General features: G+C 47.0%; 1 protein-coding gene across 1 annotated transcript in view; it reads left to right on the top strand.

Annotated features, from left to right (window-relative positions):
• Positions 1-20,991, top strand: part of LOC135911726 (uncharacterized) — a 58,848-nt gene that overhangs the window by 20,505 nt on the left and 17,352 nt on the right. The window contains exons 5-6 of the mRNA XM_070538424.1: positions 7,757-7,853; positions 11,464-11,588. Coding sequence (XP_070394525.1) covers positions 7,757-7,853; positions 11,464-11,588 — 222 coding nt within the window. The remainder of the gene's footprint in view (positions 1-7,756; positions 7,854-11,463; positions 11,589-20,991) is intronic.

Here is a 20,991-nt window from a genome sequence, read left to right as displayed (position 1 = left end):
TGTTTAGAAAGGAATCCTTTATTATGTCCACTATAGGCAGGTCAACGTGGTTCAGGGGTTTCTATGTCCACCTGGTGATTGTACACTCTTATGTTGTCTTATGTGGTACGTATCTTATGGCAAGATCGCAGTACTGGAAAGAAGCAGTACTTGGTCGCAGAACTGATTCACTAAGATTTGTTTGCACCTAATTTTAGCCCGTGTGCCATAGCCACTGTCAGAAGTGTTCCGCAGTCGTAATTCACAAATAGCAGCATAAGCGTTTCGTTCCGTTCTGTTTAGCTATCACAGAGAGTGAGTTTCAGCGGATGTGCTTTCGAACATTCGCTGCATATATTCCTGAGGGGGAAGCGACTAACAACCAGTTGGGAAATCGAGTTCTCGAGCATATGGCATATACACATAGCTAAAATGTGGAACGATCTACTGGGAGATACCATGGCATTATGTGAAAACACATTAAAAGGAGACATTATGAATGCGGTTGGCGTCATTGGAATGCGGGGCTCTTCCCAAAAGAAAAAAAAAGAATGGATGCGTACAGCCCTCCAGAGCCGTGAGTTTGATTTGTCCGTTTTAGGGAAGTGACTGCTACGCTTGTCTCTGTGTCACGTGATAGGCCGGTAACGTACTACACTGCGTTATAGTTTGGCTTTGGCGGCCTTCGCACTTGCGAGCGTTTCTTACACAGACAGCTCCGATTCCCATTGAAGCCGTTTAGTATTGAACATTCCGAGCGCGAAACGTCACTGAGCAATTGAAGTTGGGATCAAGCTTGCACGACAGTAGCCGCGTAGCGTGCTTCAATACTCAATTCGCATCGAGTAGTTCTGGGGTGCTACGCAGGAAGGTATAATATCGTACGTACCCTTAAGTATTATCCATATTATGGGCCTATAATGCCGCCTATGAAACGTTTACGCAGGGATATTGCGTACGATGGCTATGCGAACCAGGCCATAGGGGGCCGCATGCAGCATTCGACGCTACAACTGCCTTGCGATGTTCTTATTGGACGTATTTTTAACCACTGAGGGGATGGCTGAAAACTACTGAACAGGATTGACAGCTTATTAATTATACATAGCGCCAATACTCAAATGCTTAATTAACAATCTGCTATTGTCAGTTTTAGGTGTGTGCAGTGAATCGGGCAAACTGCAATTTATGCATCTAATCAACTCGGTTCATCGGTCTTTTTCCGGTCGTAACACCCTGTCAGCAACTGTGTCTTTCATGGTATAATATGAATCTGAGTGTTTAAAAAATAGTATTTACATGTTATTCGCACTTCACACTTTGCATAAAAGCCAGTCGAAGTGGATATGCGAGATCGAGCAGCTCGGGAGCGAACAGCCGGCAGTGCCCGCTGGAAATGGCATTATCAAAGCGATCTTATTTCTTGAACAACAAATACTCTTAACATGTCCCCTTTCTTACCAAATATGAACTTGCATTCGACTTTAAGTTCCCCCATGGGACTGGCAAACGTTATGACGGCTGTATAACAGTGTGGGACACCTACGGAGGTAATGTACGAGAAACTTTGCAATTAACCCAACGCAAAAAATTTGCATTTACCTAAGCCATAACCATTCCGAGGCACTTTGTGATAGCCGAGTTATCGTAAACAGCTATATCGTGTTATTGGTTGCATTTTTATTGCTCTTCGCTCGGCAGGCATGTGCCATGCGGATACGCTAAAGCGCCAGCCAAGTTTCATTGCCGGAAAGAGGGCCAGGTGTAAGGGAAGTAACGGTGATCTTGACGGGGCCTTCCTTGGAATTAGCAACCATTGTGCTTCCATTCCTTGGTTTCGCCGGGCCCGACATAGTGCGTCCACATTTTTCATTAGAGCTGGTTATCGGAGTTTTGAAGTTGCCATAACAGCAAAATGTTCGAGCTGGAATTGTGCATTCCAGGTTAAATCACATCCATCCCATAGTAATCTGACAAAAATGTGAGTGCAGTAAGTACGAAGAGAACGCTGAGTGGGACGAAAGGAATTGTAGTGTCGAAAACGTATCCCTCGACACCGCTTCTGGTGATAGCTACCACCATTTTTACATAATTTGTGATGCAGCAATTCAGAGACACGGCTGTGTTGTCGGCTTTGAAACAGTGTTTGAGCGTACCAGACATATGGTTCCGCATGCTCCCGCACACAATTGGATAGCAGGGGAGTCGCTTTCAATTGTGCCTGGAATTGCTTCCCTCTCGACATTCGGTACAAGTACCGAATGGGACGGGACACAAGTTCTCCAGGAGCCGTAAGTTTGACTTCTCCGTTTTTGGAATATGAGGGTGTTATGCTCGGCTGTGTGATGTGAAGGGCCTACAACGTCCTACAGCCGGTAGCAGTTTCACAGTGGTGGTCCTCGCTATTGTGGGCATCGTTCGCGCAGACAGCTCCTGTTCTCATTGAAGCGCGAAAGGTCACTGAGCAATATTAGAGGGATTAAGCCTGCTCGAAAGTAACCGCGTAGCGTCTTTCTAAACGCACTTCTCATTCGATCGGGCCTGTACGGGCTCAACGAAGCTCTGCTGGTGCTATGAAGGAAGGCCCTAGTTCGACGAAATTCGGTATCTCCTCGAGCTCTGGTGATGCCATCGGATGAATTAGCTAATGGTATCAGGCCGTTAAGTTCAAGCCTGGCGACGCCTCCAGTTTGCTTACCTTAGCTCGATAACCCAAGTGATAACACAAAGGTAACTCTTGGGTTATCACTGATGCGTTACCACATGGGCAGGCCAAAAAGGGGTCACGTGGTCAAACCGTCTGTGCCTCTTTTCAAATTGGTTATCGTTCAACACAGTGAAATGTCCGTGGCAGTAAGTTATATAAAAAAACGGCCACGCTTAGCTTGGTTAAGCCAAGAATGCGTTGCATATTGCGCGAGTTGGGGCCCAGCTTTTCCTCCGGCTGTCGTGACGTCACGTCACGTGGTTGCGCTAAAGGTCAATGGTGGCTGCCCGGCCCCGCCCAAGGGTGAACTGAGTGATTGCAATATGCAACGCATAAAAATAGAAGGAACCTAATAACAAACATAGCAAACATAAAAGAGAATAGACCCACATATGAAACACGCAGCAATGAAAAATGGCTCATACCCTCAATGGTGGCTGCGCGGCCGCGCCCAAGGGCTCAACTGAGTGATTGCAATATGCAACGCATAACAATAAGTATTCTTCACACGCATTCGAAAGAAAGAAATTGGTTGGCGTAAGAATGCGCCACGCCTGCACTGTTCGGATTCGACGCTGGATAGACGGACATAAATTAAACATATAGACGACATATATTAAACATTTAGTCCGAAATAGTGGAGACGCCCGTGACGCGCCACAGAAGGGCATGGCAAGTGACTTGCGCCGAGTTGTATGGATAGGCAGCGGGGCAGTCTCGGCATTGGGATACTCTGTTAATTTACCCATTAGACCGAGGTCTACCCAGTGACCCACGTAGTCGGGAGTAGATACGTACGTACGTACGTACACACATACATACATACATACATACATACATACATACATACATACATACATACATACATACATACATACATACATACATACATACATACATACATACATACATACATACATACATACATACATACATACATACATACATACACGCATACATACAGACAGAGCCGCCGTGGTTGCTCAGTGGCTATGGTGTTGGGTTTCTGAGCACGAGGTCGAGGGATGGAATTCCGGCAACGGCGGCCGCATTTCGATGGGGGCGAAATGCGAAAACACCCGTGTGCTTAGATTTAGGTGCATGTTAAAGAACCCCAGGTGGTCGAAATTTCCGAAGTCCCCCACTACGGCGTGCCTCATAATCAGAAAGTGGTTTTGGCACGTAAAACGCCATAATTTCTTTAATACATACATACATACATACATACATACATTCATGTATGCATACATACATACGTACGTACATACATACATACATACATACATACATACATACATACATACATACATACATACATACATACATACATACATACATACATACATACATACATACATACATACATACATACATACATACATACATACATACATACATACATACATACATACATACATACGGCTCCCACCCTAAGAATGCTAATGCATTACAATGCAATAGAAATAGATCGCCTGGTCATCTACATATGGCATCAACCGACTAAGCATGTTTCTTTAATAATGACTGCGCTGAGGCAACATATATCAAAAAGTAGAATAATATAGGGTACAGTATTTCACTTCCGAAAAGTATAGACAGTGGGTTTAAACTGTGGCTAATTTCGGTATTGGCAATATAGCACCACCATGATACTAAACTTTTTAAGGCGCTCGCGGCGTAATCTGGCGCAGCGTGGCTTTTGAGAACTACCACAAATAAACTAATGGACCTAAAGTTTCCAAATTCCATCTTTATGCCAAGATCACTTGTAAGTAGTAGCAGCTTTAATGTCAGAATAGAAAAGGAATGAATCTGACAGAAAGCATCGAAAATGATTGTAAATTTTAGCGATAGCTTTATTGAATGATCTGCTGCATATCCGCATGCTATCCGTGAATCGGGAGATACTACGGGCACGTCAGCAGCCGTACGAAGGGCCAATTTCACTGACAAAACAAAGCAAAATTACACCACGACTCACTATGCTTGTTTCAGTCGCATTACACCAGTTTAATCACTGTAGCCGCCGCCACAATCTCAAATCCGTAGTATTCTGGCTGTAACTTCGTTGCAGTGACTATCTATGCAGTCGACGCGGAAGTGTGTGTTGCGGTTGGGGCGCTCTCACTTAATATATTGAAGGCTACATTGCTTTGTGTGGCCTAGGCCCATCCATTCCGGGGGAAGCCGCGCTATGTGGTCTATCGGCCACATACAGTGGCCCATGTTGTCTGTTTTGGAAGACAGCACCCAGCACAATAGCTACCAGCCCAAGTTGACTCCCCTTCCATAAACAGCTAGCGCCTTACGAACGGGAACGTACGCAGAATAGCCAAAGAAACCTGTCGCTTTACAGTTGTATCTGTTAACTGGATGACGAATGAAAATAGTCTTGGTCTAGCTTAGTCTTCGATATCCGCGTAGCGCTGGTCGATACTCCACTCACATTGAGTTTGGTCTGCAGTGATTCAGCAAGGCTCACATGTCAGGTCGTGGATCGGGAGTACCTGACTGTTGTGCGAGGTACCCCACAGACGCCTCACAGTCTTGGCACTCACAGCCACCCTGCATCTCGGGTGCCGGTCTCGTTCCTGCTCAGTGGTGCCTGGTTGACTGCCTTGACCGCTGGCTCGGCCGCGTCTGATCTCGTTCGCTCGTGGCCACCACCTCCAGTTCTCTTCGGCCGCTTCTATCACCACCGCATGCTTAATTTTCCTGCGAAGCATTCTTTAGGCATTCCGAGACACGTTGTGATAGTCGAGTTGGTCTTTCATTGCTCTGGGCGTCTTCAATAAAAAAGAAAATTGACCCGATGCTGGAATCAAGCGCCCACATCGTAATACCTGAACCACAAGGCCACGATCTCTTTCTTTTTGTTCATTAGGCCACGATCACCACGTACTTCTCTTGTGCCGACACAAGTGAGCGTTTCATAGAGACGTCTAAAGCTCATCGCATAACGCTACTTGAGGAATGAAATGCGTGAATGAGGGTCAATTTAGCCGCCGTTCTTCAGTTGCTTATAAAAGCAAGAGCATGTCAGTTTCTACCATTCTTTCCCCGAGGCTGATGTAGCTCTTTAAGGTTATGTGGTAACGAAGCGGGCTGTGAAGATTATAAGCCTGAAAAAAAAAATTAGTCGCCATCACATCGCCGTCATACTTCAGTCGTCGCGGTTATCGTATCGATTCCCACACACATGTGCAGTGCTTTGAGGTCCCCTAAGCAACCTCTAACCTTCTTTATTTGCACATTTTGAACAAATGCGCGCATGCTGTCGATAATGCCGCGACGCTAATACCTGGCGAATGCACCAGCGCTACACGAGGCGGGAACACCAACTGTGAAAATACACATTGTGAAGGTGGTTTGACAGCGAAGCTGTATATGACTAAAATGAGTACCCATTGCGACGTAGCTTGAAAATGTTCTCATGACGACATTCACATGCACTTTACCTAATTATTAGCCTAAGACGTTTCGACGGCCTGCAACTTTGCTTGCGCCACTACTTCGTGGACCAACAAGTAGTGGACCAGAGAGGAGCGAAATATTCGCCACGTCTGGTGTGCGCGCTGTTCTTCAGGAGTCCTTACTGCACGTGGCCTTCCTATAGCAATATCACAAAACAAAGCAGTTGCTAGGCGGGTTCTTCTTTTATGTGGGAAACTGTGGTTACATCACACCATCCTGTGTTTGTTATAGTCAAGCTGCCGTCACCGCGGCAGCTTGCGCGAGAGTAATAGTTACCGGGAAACGTAAGCGGGAAGCGCTACATGTTTCGCATTGCATGTAGGTGCCGGAGCGCGTTACTATCAATTATGTGGATCGCATGCTCGTTTCGAAATTCATTTGTACGTATGCTGTTCTGTACGTTGTATGCGGAATTCCAAAAAATATACGTATAGTTCACTTCGCTTTGGTGAGTACTTGTAGCGTAGAGAAGCATATTGGTAAAGCGCATACACTCCAGTAGAGCCCTGCGGCCGAGTTACTCCACTGCCGCCAGCGCCCGAGTGGCTGGTCAGACAACCAATTTTGGCTCCCATGATTTTGTACGTGTGCTTTAGCTCTGTTTTGATGTCGTTTTCGACAGCACGGATCTCGATTCTAGTTTATCTAGCCCTTTTAAAATGTTCAACAACGTCGTCTATAGTGGAGCGCAAGAGCTTTAATATAATATTAATTTCAATTGTAAGCATGCCGTACACACAGATGTAATAAACTCGTTGATCGCAACCTTTCTTTACCGGAAAAATCGTCAAGCTTCTCGACGAAGCCAAGCAAGGCTGAAGTAGCTTATGCAATTTGAAGAAATAGTGCTAGGAGAGCTGTTTCTATTGCAATCTTTTGCCGTTATTCAGCCACTTTTCTCAGTTGCGCACAATAGGAAGCAGTTGTTTCAAAAAAAAAAGTTCTTGTTTACATTGCGCATTGCAGTCAAAAAATACTGGATCGCATACTTGATAAAGACACAGACCACAGACACATGCCGCCGCAAAAATGTTTTCGCCATGACAATCAACGAGTCAAGCACTTGCGAACCGCCCCAGGCCCATGTATCGTGTGAATACAGCGAAGTAAACAGCCGCCACGCAACGATCCCAAATGAAAAAAATCGATGCACGTACGCCACTGGGTGGTCGTTTGGGCCGGATCTGTGTGGCATCGGAAGCGATATGTCTGGCACGTAAGCCAGGCTTCTTTCTTTCTCGACACATCCACGTTGAAATCGCCGACAACGACCACAACGGTGGTGTCATCGCAACTAAAAAACGCAGAGCAGCCACGAACCTTACGGGGCTATGAGCCAATGCATTTCCCTTTGCTTCCAGCAGTACGGTGCATTGATGATTACTGTTCCTAAAAAGAACAGAACGCGGACTTGCTCAGTTTTTTGTCCTTGTAACTAATGCGTCGTGAAGGTGCTGTCTTACTGATGTACTGCCGTGAATTCATTCGTACTTGTTAGTTAACATTACTTTGCTCAGTGGACAGCTGTCATATTGTTAATATTTTTTTTTATCGCGACCCTTTCTTACACGTCGCGTTGCATTTTATTGCATGAAGGCCGTTCAAGTGATAGGGCAAGATGTAAGCGAACAGCGAGGGTAGACCAGGAGGGCGCTGCCGACGGTGTCTATTGCCAGAGAAAAAAGGCTCTCAAGTAAGAGTGAGTGACATTGACATTCTTACTGATTTGCTTCTGTTTTGGTTCGCCTGGTGTAGCAGGGCGCGGCTATGGCATCCGTGACGGCCAATGATGTTCGTTAGGTAAATTTGTTACGCTTCCCAATTTCCTGAATGACTGCGCCGTTAAGCAATTAACCTATGTGCAATAATAATAATATTTGGGGTTTTACGTGCCAAAACCACTTTCTGATTATGAGGCACGCCGTAGTGGATGACTCCGGAAATTTAGACCACCTGGGGTTCTTTAACGTGCACCTAAATCTAAGCACACGGGTGTTTTCGCATTTCGCCCCCATCGAAATGCGGCCGCCGTGGCCGGGATTCGATCCCGCGACCTCGTGCTCAGCAGCCCAACACCATAGCCACTGAGCAACCACGGCGGGTACCATATGTGCAGGTATGCGCTATAGAAAGCCGTCGGGTCTTGTCCTCGTCGTTATTTGCAGAGCCCGTGTTCATTTGCAACTGTCAGCAGCACAGTTAGCAAATAACCAGATAACGTCTGCTGCTGACAGTTTGCGTGCAGGTATGTGGCACAATATTGCCAATCTTTTTCTTTGCATTACGTGAGAGTGGCGTCAGCATCCTGTTGGTTCTCAAGCGGTTGGAGGCTGCAGTAAGACATGCTGCAGATTACACTAGCGCATGATCTGCCGTGAAGCGCACCGAAAGTAGCAGTGCTGATTTCGTAGTAGCCACCCTGCTTCCTTCAAAACTCTGTGTAATAAATATCCGGCCCGTCTCTTCGCGCTTCAAATCGCGTCGCCTGCCACGGTGCCCACTTTTTGGTGGGGGCGAAATGCAAAACGCTCATCTACTTTGAGTTCCGTGCAGGTCAAAGAACTACAGTTGGAAAAAAAATGTTTTGGTTTCATGCTTGTCAAGCATGAAATGATACGTGGTTTCGGCACATAAGACCCCGTTATCTTAATTTTGAACTTTTGCAGATGACGTCAAGTGGTATATATATATAGTCTTATCATAAGAAGCCATCAAACTCTGATGACAACGAAGTGCGAAAATCGGGCCCCTCCGTTTATCACCTTTCCTCTAGTTTATTAGATAACGAAGGTCTCGAATCGCGGAACATTGCTGCCTTCAGGTAGCATGTGTGGCTTTATTGACCAATTGCCTTCACCCAAAAAAGATCACATACTCGGGACGACTGCCGCATAAAGGACGTTCCACGTCCGTCGCCAAGGTCTGTGAGTGGTGGCGTGGGTAACTCTCTCAGGCTTCTTCCTGGAAACATAAATACCCAAGAAAGTGGATGGCGAAATGGCGCCGCGGTAGGTGAATTGGTAGAGCATCGCACGCGAAATGCGAAGGTTGTTGGACCTCCCCCTCCTCCCCAAGTTGTTTTTTCACCCACTTTCATTTCCATTATTTATTGTCGCTTGTTTACATTGATTAACCACAATTGATTTCCTCTGTGTTGTCCTTAGTGTCAGTGTTTGTTGGCTTCTTAAGACATGGCTACAAAGACAGTACTCTCAGTTAACCCCCTTTCTTTTCGTTGATATATATATATATATATATATATATATATATATATATATATATATATATATATATATGCTCACCGTACTCGTACCCGTACTCATACGCATGTCCGGAGAACATGCACCCCGGACATGCGTGCGGTCACATGCGTGACCGGACGAGGGCAGAAGGCTCTCGGGCCCTCGCGGTGGTGGCCTCGTAGCAAATGCATAATAGTCTAGCATCGGTTTTGCCATTGCGAGTGACGTACTGCATTTACATACACAGCATGGAAAGTATGTGTTCTTGAACGCATTACTGTAATTGCAAATGTGATGAAAATGCATGCACGTTTTGTGGCGTGTCATTCTCAACTTCGCCGTAATACAGCTTTTGCAATCGTCTGCTATGTGGATCGTTTGCACATAGCGTTAGGCCATAGCTAATGGCGTCGTCTTCGTTCTGCAGAAAAACTTGATCGTTGCGCACTCGCGGCCTGCAGTACTTCACGAAAGCGTCTTGTACGGATGGGCAAGCCGCACGAGCACAGTCAACCAATCTCATACAAAGTTATTTTTGTTTGAATTATTTAGCGACCGTCGCCAGCACAAAACACTCCGGTGACCTAGTTTGCTATAGATCGTCAGCTGCTTATGTCGGACAACAAAGGTCGCCGCATCATGAGAAGATTCGGTGCAGACGTACGAGTGACGTTGCAGTTTGTGATTATACACTCCACAATTTCGGCTGGCTGAATGTGAAATCATGTTCGATTCCAAATTATCCATTGTACATTGACAAACTTCTTGGTCACTCGTATATGTCTGCACCGAACAGCCTCATGATGCGGTGACCTTTGTTGTCCAACATTGACTTACTGGTACTGTTGTTCGCATCAAAACAACAGATCGCGACTAATATACCTGTATATCCAGGGTAGTGCACTCTAGGGTGCCTTTAAGCGAGAAACTTCTGGAAGGGCAGAAAGTATTGAACTTTTTCTCTAAATAGACGCCTGATTTAAGGTATTTCAACGCCTTAGTGTTGACAAGTAAAATGAGTTCTCTTAGTAAGATAAGTGCACTTTAGGTGCTACGGGCTGGGAAGAACGTACGCTGTTTCTTCAAATAAGCGCCACGGAAAGTACCACTCGCAAAACAGGGACATGTTGTCCGCACGAATATATATGCACTACGCCCGTATGACGTAGGCGTGGCGTGAGCCATAGGCTGAGTCGGCGGCTTTGGCGGTAGTATTGGTGATTCCGCTGAAACACCCTGTCCAGTGCTCGGCATCATTTTGAAACAATCCACTTTATTTTACTTGGACAGCATACAGAAGCACAGAAGCTTCTGTATCCCTTTTTCGTCGCCATGCTGCCGCGTTCTCATCATCAGGTCGCCATCCCATCCACAGGTCTCAACCTCGAGAAGAAAGGAAAAATAGGGAGAAAAGGAAACGTGTATACGAACCCCGGTGGTTTCATCTCAAAGCCCGGCAGTATCCGCAGATGGCAGGTGGACGCCGTAGCTAAAGCGCTGGAGTGCAGATTCGGTACTTGGCATGTGCGCTTGATTTTGCTTGCTAGGCAGGCTCTGGAGACAGTGGTATAGCGTCCTTACCTGCATTACGGAAGATCAGAGGTGCCATAGTGTAGAAGGCAAGGACACCGCTCCTTGCATCGCAGAGAAGACGGTTGTTCCGGAGCAGATGGCAGTGTCTGGAAGTGTCCGGAATTCTCAGAAAGTTCAAAAAATTTGGTTCAGGCTTAAATTTCGGGTTTTATATGCCAAAACCACGATCAGATTATGAGACAGGCCGTAGTGGAGAGGGGCTGGGGGGGGGGGGGAGGGCTGCGAAATATGTTGAACACCTGGAATTTTTTAGCGTGCATCGAACGTACGACACACGAGCTTTTTTTTGCATTTTGCTCTCATCGAAATGCGGCCATTGCGGTCAAGACTTCATCCGCCACCCAGAGCCCTGAAGCGACACGCCATAGCAGATGTGATAATAGGGTTGGTGCTTCATGCTTGAATTGAACGTGTTGCAAACAGTTTTTTTTTATGTTGGTGCACCATTTACTGTTGTCCTGCACGCAGGTCTGGAGCGAGTCTCATTGTGGAAAGTGGGCGCCTGGCCCAAGCGAACAGCGACGCCGCCCAAAGCCTACAGTTGGGTGCCGAAGAATCCAGGCCCGAAGGGGATGAGGAGATAGCCAAGAAGGGTACGCTTGTCGTATCTATATAGAAACTGACTGGCGCGTAGAATCACTCGATGATGCAGTACATGAGTTAGCAGTGCTGTCACTGAGTATTGCAATACGCGGTTGCTATGCAACAAGGCGCGAGTTTGTCATGGTTCGGGATGACCGTGTGCTGCGGCAACACATTGATATGAGTGAGCTGATGTATCCAGACATGAATTTATACCCTCGGCACGCCTCCAATTTTATTGGCGATTCCAGACTCTTTCTTCGGTTATCGTAACTCGGACGTTGCATCATGGGTGGCGAAAAAGTCTGGTGGTGAAACCGTTCGTGCCTTCTTTCATTTATATATTGTTCCACTGAGTGCATTACCTGTGCAAGTAAGTCATAGAAAAGTATTTTATAACATATTTTTGATGGTAGTTACTCTATGGTGGTTTATAAACATTTGGAAATGTTCAAGATGTTCACAGACTGTGCTTACATATAATTTGCTATTTATTGCATTGTGCGTTGTACCACGAGGGAATGGTAGACATAAAGACATAATGTCTGTACTGGGAGACACGCCCGTGCCGCTTGCAGAAAGGCAGGGAAAGCGGCTTGCAACGAGTGCGGAGATAGGATTTGGCACAGCCACGGCATTGAGATATTGTGATATTGCGCTGATAAGAATAAGCGGTGCGGCCGCGTCACACTTCGTAGTCTTCCATGTTTGAAACGAGGGAGCGAACCCGCCGTGGTTGCTTAGTGGTTATGTTGTTGGGCTGCTAAGAACGTGGTCGCGGTATCGAATCACGGCCAAGGCGGCCGCATTTCGATGGGGGTGAAATGCGAAAGCACCCGTTTGCTTAGGTTTAGGTACTCCAGGTGGCCGAAATTTCCGAAGTCCCCCACTAGGGCGGGCCTCATAATCAGAAAGTGGTTTTGGCACGTAAAACCCTATAATTGAAACGAGGGCGCGCTCGTGTTCTACACTTTGTTCTTTGCTGTTTTGATGCCTTGCGCGCTATCTTTGGCGAACACCTGAAGGTTGGCGACAAGGAAGTATGAATCTCCTGGGTGGCGGTAATTGCAAAAAAAGAAAAACGTGCTATCAGTAATTACCTAAGAGGTAAAAACAATATCGGCAAAGAAACAATTTGTGATAGACACTTACTTTTCGAAGCGAGATTAGGATGTCTTGGAACGCGTACTGATAAAGTGAGGTACGAGCACGAAGAATGCGCGCGGTAAAAAAATTGAAATGATGGGACATATTTTTCGGTAATGTGAAGATATCTATCCAGCGGTCGGTTTAGGCTCCTCTGCACTCTTGGAAGACTTTGGGTTCAGCGATAGCGGTGGCAATGTCAACATCTCCGTTATAGGTTTTAGTAAAAGGAGGCCCAACCCACCGGCCCGTTTCAAAGGGAACTCTCGTAGGATCAATCCGTCCATCCGAGTGTGAGCTATTCGGGGATAACGCGCGAGCAGCAGCTCAAGCAGCACGCGGCATCCACGGTCAACAATGTCCGTGGATGGTTCACTGAAGAAAGCTTGGATTTCAATGTTTGGCGCGAAGACACGGATACAAGACGAATGAGACAGAGAACACAGACGCCCGCATTGTAGGTTCCCCCCTCTTGTGCCCTGTCTGCACGTTGAACTCCTAAAAAAATTAATGTGTTGGGAGCCTATAGTCGCACGTACTGGCGTAGGGGTGATATCTGTGTGTTTGTTTCTATTGTAATGTTCAATGAACAGTTATCACCTTGCTAATAAATGCCCCAGCGTCGAAGTTTCCCGCACCTCGCGTTTCACTATATTGCACAAAGGACGTATGGAGAATCGGGCACTACGGGTGCGAGCAGCGAGCTCTTCGATGCCGCAGGACGACACCACAGACTGACGCCATCGTCAGGTAAAATAAGCAGCGAGTTTATCTTACTTGTGTATGGAGCCGCGCTTCCAGTACTTGGCCGTGTCGGACTGGATATACCTAGGGCGTTCCACGTAACGTCGTGACATGTTGCTCGTTAAACGACTATGTGGTCTAATTTGTTGCGGAATTCTCGAGACAACTGCGCAGTTGAGAGGTAAAGAGGAGGTCATTCAGTACAAAACGTCGCAGTTTCGACCGAAAGCCGAAGCACCGATGGCTATAGCGAGTTAATAGATATGTATATGGAGTAGGCATAGTATATTTATCGTGCGCATAAACTTCTAAAGATTCATTTACTAACTAAATTAACAATGGCATAATGCGTAAGCGCGACTGAACGAACACGTAGAAACAGACACACAGAGACAGCGCTGTCTCTATGCGTCTTTTTCTTTCTACGTCCTCATTTAGTCACGCTAACACATTCTACCATACATTCAAGCCAACTATCCCGACAACGTGTTTTAGTTTAATAAGCACGGGGTCACGCGTGCGTAGGTAAATACAAGCACATCTCGCTCGATGAGCGCGCAAACTCGCATTCGAAATGCTGGAGTGAAGAATCGTGGCAGCGTCAACTATCGAAACGACCTTCGTGTGTCTCATCGCTTCAACGCGAACGAAACGTCAAAAGCACAACGTATACGAAGCTACGGGGCACTACGTGCACTGTGCAAACATCGAAGATCGCTGTGAAGATGACGCGTGCGCCGGCGCGCACTTTAGCCACGTCGCATATCACATTAAAGATGTGGTGGCCACATGGCGGTGCCGTAAGCAGCAGCCGCCTAGCCGCCTACAGTCCCTTGATATTTTGAAAGTACCGCCACTCTTTGAAGTCTGCCGCTGTCGCGCGGCCTCCTCGCCTCCTCCTCGCCCCTTGCGCGTCCCCCCCACCCTGCGGCAACCAGTTTCGGTCGATTAAGGTCGATTAACGTGAATTAAGTTTGATGACGGAGTATTAAGACCGATTAGGGTGGACTAGGGGAAATTAAGGAAGATTAAGGTGCATGAATAAGGATTAAGGAGTTAAGGTTGTCCTCCTCCTTAATCTTCCTTAATGTACTTTAATTTATCTTAATTCACCGCAGTCCACCATCCTCTTTCATCAACCTTAATTCACCGTAATCATCCTCAATCCGCCCGTATCCTCCTGAATTCACCTTAATCCACGATAACTCTCCTTAATGCACCCTAATCCACGTTCATCGGCTTTGTTCCACCCTGATCCTCCTTATCGCACCTTAATCTTCCTTAATCCACCCTAAGCCTCCTTAATTCATCTTAATTCATGATAATCGACCTTGATGCTTCTTCATTGGCCTTAATCCACGACGTCTCACCTTATAGCACCCGAATCCACCTTCGTGCACTTTAATCCACCGTGATCCTCCTCAGTGCACCTTAATCCTCCTTTATTCACCCTAATCCTTCTTCACTCGCTTTTATCCCCCTAATCCACTATAATCCCCTTTACTGTACTTTGTCTACCTCCATTCACTCTAATCCACCTTCATCGACTTCATTCCTCCCTTAATTATCCCTAATACACCCTAATCCTCCTTAATAACCTTAAATAATCTTAATCTAATCACTAATCAATAATTGCTTTGTTAATCAGTAATAATATCATATACACGGCTGCACATGCTCTGGTTCGCTTCCGGCTTTTTTTCGGTCACGTGGTGTTTTCTGTAGTTCACAACGCGACCTTGGAAGAGAGATTTAATTCTTTCGCTTAGTGAGCCACGTACAAAGATTCTGCCACATACAAACGGATGTGCCACAAGCAATACCAGATCAGACCCACAAAGCAAAACATGTCATCATGCATGTGGCAGAAAAATTGTCTGGAGTATAGAAATCCCCTCAAGGCTCCTTTTATATCAGTGTAGCCCGTTCATACGGCTTCAAGAAAATACCGACCTCCACATAAACATGACCTTCAGCATTATCGATGCTGTTATCAGCAATTCTCAAAATTTTCAACACCACTGGGGCGCGCAACTAGCCCAAAATAGCACACATCCATAGAATGCTGCGGCTCGTCCGCGGGAGCCCAGGAGAAAAAGCGCGCCGTGCGCAGCCGGCGGGCGAGGAGAATCGAGGAGGAAAGCGCCGCGAGGAGGAGAGTGTCGCTACTTTCAAATTATCAAGGGGTTTACAGCCGTCGAGGAAGGACGCCCCCTTTCCCTTCTCTCATCTCTCCCCCGGGCCGCGTTCCACCAGCGGTGCCCTTGCACGCTTTCACTCCACCTCACGACGACTGAGACGCCGGCGGCAGGAGTGCGCCTGGAGTGTTCATTTAAAAAAACGTCGCGTCATGTCGCTGCATGCATCACTCCTGTTATCTGTATTATCACGATGGAATTGACCCATTAAACGTGATTAGTGTAGCGCGCCGCTTTAGGTACATGATTTAGGTACGAACTGTGGCACATGCGCAGTTTGGTTACAGAGTTCGCGGCCTGCTCGCATGTCCTCGATCGTCGCTCATACATCAGAATTATCAAATCAAGCCAATGAAGGCAGTGCAAGCCTCTGCATTTGTGCTGTGTTAGATTTGTATATATGTCGCACAAGACAACGCTACAAAGTTACGAACAAGTAAAGAAAGCTTGATGTCCTAAAAGCAACACAGATTCGATGACTGCTTTAGTTAAGCGTAGAGATTTGGCGTGGCAAAGATATACGGGTAAATGAAATCCTGCATTTGACGTCACATGACCGTGTTAGAAATATTCAGTAGAACTTGAGACTGACTCCAACCAAATAACTGAATTTTATTAGCCCGACGTTTCGGAGCCCATTCGGCTCCTTCTTCAGGGGGTTGTTCTTCGGGGGGTGGCGGTGTGCCTCTTTTAAAGCGTCTTTTTTGAAGAAAGGAGGGGGGGGAACACGGGAGGTGGGGAGACACTCCACAGACGGAAAGGTGGGGGGGAACAAAAGGAAAGGGGGGTTTGTGTTGTTGACCGCTTCCAAGGAGCTGCGATGACCGGTGCTGGGTGGAGTGCTCACGAGGGTGCCCTGGATGGGCCGCGGGGGGGGGGGGGGGGGAGGTTACAGGGTCGCGCCGACGTTCTGTGTTGGTGAAACGAGCGGGAGTCTATCTGGCTGTGCGTCCTTTTCTTCTTTTCGTCATGTCGTCAAGGCCATGGACATAGACCGAGGGTAGGTTGCCCTTCACACGGTTTATGTTATTCTCCGTATTCTGAATGTGCCATGACTCCAGTAGTAGTCTCTTTCGCCAGTTCGTTTCTGTTTGAAGGATTTCAGTTTCCTTGAAAGCAATTTTGTGGTCGGCGACTTCAGAGTGTTCCGCGACGGCGCTGCGAATACGGTTGAATGTCCTGACGTCGTTCTCGTGTTGTCTGATCCTTTCTTTTAGATTTTTGGTTTCCCCGATGTACGACGCCGGACAGTCAGCACAACTGATTTTGTAGACGACGCCTTGAGCTTTTTCTTTTGGTGGACGATCTTTTGGTTTAGGGAGGAGGATATTGAAAGTGTTTATTGGTTTGTGCGCCACTTTGAGGCCTTCTTTTTTTAATATTCGGCTGAGCGCTTCGCTGGTACCTCTGATGTACGGGCTGGACGCTCAGCCGAATATTAAAAAAAGAAGGCCTCAAAGTGGCGCACAAACCAATAAACACTTTCAATATCCTCCTCCCTAAACCAAAAGATCGTCCACCAAAAGAAAAAGCTCAAGGCGTCGTCTACAAAATCAGTTGTGCTGACTGTCCGGCGTCGTACATCGGGGAAACCAAAAATCTAAAAGAAAGGATCAGACAACACGAGAACGACGTCAGGACATTCAACCGTATTCGCAGCGCCGTCGCGGAACACTCTGAAGTCGCCGACCACAAAATTGCTTTCAAGGAAACTGAAATCCTTCAAACAGAAACGAACTGGCGAAAGAGACTACTACTGGAGTCATGGGACATTCAGAATACGGAGAATAACATAAACCGTGTGAAGGGCAACCTACCCTCGGTCTATGTCCATGGCCTTGACGACATGACGAAAAGAAGAAAAGGACGCACAGCCAGATAGACTCCCGCTCGTTTCACCAACACAGAACGTCGGCGCGACCCTGTAACCTCCCCCCCCCCCCCCCCCCGCGGCCCATCAAGGGCACCCTCGTGAGCACTCCACCCAGCACCGGTCATCGCAGCTCCTTGGAAGCGGTCAACAACACAAACCCCCCTTTCCTTTTGTTCCCCCCCACCTTTCCGTCTGTGGAGTGTCTCCCCACCTCCCGTGTTCCCCCCCCCCCCCTCCTTTCTTCAAAAAAGACGCTTTAAAAGAGGCACACCGCCACCCCCCGAAGAACAACCCCCTGAAGAAGGAGCCGAATGGGCTCCGAAACGTCGGGCTAATAAAATTCAGTTATTTGGTTGGAGTCAGTCTCAAGTTCTAATCAATTTCCCAACCAGACAGGCAATTCTGTCGAAATGTTTAGCTTCTAGAAATATTCAGATGTTGGAATTGTGAATGTGAGATATTTAAGACTGAAAAAAAAAGAAAAAAGAAAGAAAGATCAGTACGTGGTCTTTTGCTTGCAGTGTTGAGTGCACTGCAAGCAATGTTCAACGTGATATGTTCAGGCAAACTAATGTATCGTCAGCCTGCAGCTATACCGAACCTACATCGCTAAGTTGATTGTGAAGGAGTTTCGAAAGCTTCAAACACGTTTTATGGGCTTTCTCTTCCCTCTATGATTACCCTGTTGTTTCCTTATGATTAAAGGAATTTTATCTATAGCCAAATTTAATATTTATGGTCACAGCTTGAGCCCCCTCGAGGCACCATGAGACGTCTCTTGATTCAGCCATCCGACAAGTGGATTCTGTTAAACGCGTGACGGAGATACATGCGTCTTGTCACAAAAATACACATCAATGAAAAAAAAAGCCATGCGATGCCTTCTGCAATTGTAATACACATAGATACAATCTAGAGATCTTTTCATGAAGAAAGGTCATTTGAGAAGACATACCTTATATACAAGTTACACAATATATAAAAATTTCTGAGCACACGGAGTACAATTGTAACCACATGGCAGTGTTTCTTCACAACGCAATGGTTTATTTACTTGTCAAGGCATGCCTTGTGCAATTGTTTTCATTTATTTTCCGGCGGCAGAATAAAGGAGTATAGTGTAATAAATTGTCAGGCGCAGAAATAAACAACCATATTAGCAAATACATAAATAAATGAATAAATAAAGCACAGCGATATCTCAAACGCGTGAAAGGACACCAGAGCAAGTGCGAACAGCGTAGGTTATGTTATTGAGCAGCTGATCAATTATATGACGAATAAAAATTAATAACGAAAATGAACAGCATAGACTGTGTAGATGCAGAAATAGCGTCTTTGCGTACCCAAAAGGTCTCACCCTTCTTGCGCTGATATGTACCCCATTTTCGTTCCTTTGTATAACTCTTTTGCGTTGTTTTCTAAGCCAGCTGCTTTGCTTGAAGCTTGCCTCACTTCGTGTAGCTTCCCTCACTGCCTTCTCGCCTCGCATTAGCCCGTGACTTTTGCCAGCTGAATACCTCGTGCATACCTTACTCTAGGAGGCGCCCTCGTACAGAACGCGCCAGAGCTATACGATAGCTCCCAACCTCTTTCTTTTATCAAGACTTATCGCCACACGATGTTCATGAAGGCGCACCCCTCCACTAGAACGAGGGTGAACAATTTTCAGAATCAGTCAATTACGCCGAATCAGCCGGTTAAGCGCGCGTTTACTCCTAGTTTGTAGCCACTGCGCTTGGCCGTCCGTGCGCCTGAGGAGTACTATACATGCGCAGGTGGCGCGCTTTATTTTGGAGGTAATCTGCGGCGGGTTCAAGCTTTGCGCGTGCCGTCTCCCCCAGCGCCTGGTGTTATGCTTCCGTTGCTGCTTGTGCGGTGGAAAGTACGCTTCCTTCTCAGCGTCGGACGTGTTCTCGCGAAGTACCGATGAACGACGGGCTCGCTGTTGGCTCTGTCGTTGGGGCTCCCGCCGTGTTCGTAGCTGGTGCGCATTGCGGCGTCCGCAGCCGCGGTGGAGGCGAACTCGACGCCTGTTTTATCTTTCTAGTTTTATTGCTCGCTGTCGTCGGGATGTTTCGTGTTAAGGTCAAAAGCCATATCAATGAGTGAATCGTACGTCGCGGATGGCGGCTTGAGGCACATTATCTTCCCAAGCGTTCCATATTCGGGTTAGGTGGAAGTCACGTGCTCAAGAACGCGTGCTTTGGAAGGGGAGCGCGCGTCTCCTCCTCTACCCCTGGCTCAGCTGCGACTGACTGTGCGCAGCTGACGTTTACGCGGCATGGACCGAATCTAATTGTTTGCAATCACTGGTGGCTGCAATGGTGAAGGACGAGCAGGGATGGCCGCTATAGCTTCATTCGCGCTGTCTTATCGAGCCCCATAGTCTTGCAGGTGGCGTTGTCCAAGAGTAGCAATTGGAGATTTCGCTGACAGACACCATCTTGTAGGCGACATAAAAGATAGGCAGACGGCGATTACGACTCTAATGTGGGGATTCACCGTGAATCGTGCGGCTGGACCACCCGTTCGTCCCCGCTGCCGGCGTTGTGACAGCGAGGGCTTCTGGTCATCCGGTTATTTACAGGTTAACATGGTCGGACAATTACACTATGCTTGTTATATTAATTATAAGTGAATTTTTACTACAATTTGTCTGCCGGATATAACGTATAGAGTCGTCTAAGGGCCACACCTTTTTGTCACGAAGTTCGCGAGCATTGAATGGGACCCGGCCATTTGACCTAGTTTTTGCAACTACGCCTATGAAATCAGCTACCCGCCGTGGTTGCTCAGTGGCTATGGTGTTAGGCTGCTGCGCACGAGGTCGTGGGATCAAATCCCAGCCATGGCGGCTGCATTTCGATGGGGGCCAAAACACCCGTGTGCTTAGATTTAGGTGCACGTTAAAAAACCCCAGGTGGTCGAAATTTCCGGAGTCCTCCACTACGGCGTGCCTCATAATCAGAAAGCGGTTTTGGCACGTAAAACCCCATAATTTATTTTTATGAAATGAGCTGTTAACCACAGCGATCGCCTCCTCTCGCCATCTAGTAGCGACACGCGAAAGTACGCTGTGCGCGAACATTCGCTCTTGAATGTGATCGGAATCGGCGCACCGACTGCGATTGCTTCTCAGTTGGATTTTCTTTTTTTAAATATTGCCTGTCAAGTTGGGGATGGGGCCCTTACTTGGATGCGGCGCGTACACGGATTTATATGGTAAGAATTTTCCTTCGTGTAATGACTGCACTATCAATAATACCGCTTTGCCCATCGGGCAAAACTGCAGCGTCATTTTTTTTTTGCCACTTGTCCGAGTATTATAAGCGCAGCTGCGCCTGACTCCTATTGAATCTGGTTTGTAGTGACTCTGCTTTAGCCTCATTTTGCTTACTGAGCGAAATTTATTTATATTTATGATCTTTGCATGCAAGTGGCGATGTTTCC

Source organism: Dermacentor albipictus, chromosome 5, assembly GCF_038994185.2.
Source record: "Dermacentor albipictus isolate Rhodes 1998 colony chromosome 5, USDA_Dalb.pri_finalv2, whole genome shotgun sequence".
Classification (NCBI taxonomy): domain Eukaryota; kingdom Metazoa; phylum Arthropoda; class Arachnida; order Ixodida; family Ixodidae; genus Dermacentor; species Dermacentor albipictus.
Note: the sequence above shows the minus strand (reverse complement) of the source record. Positions and strands in the feature narration are given on the sequence as shown.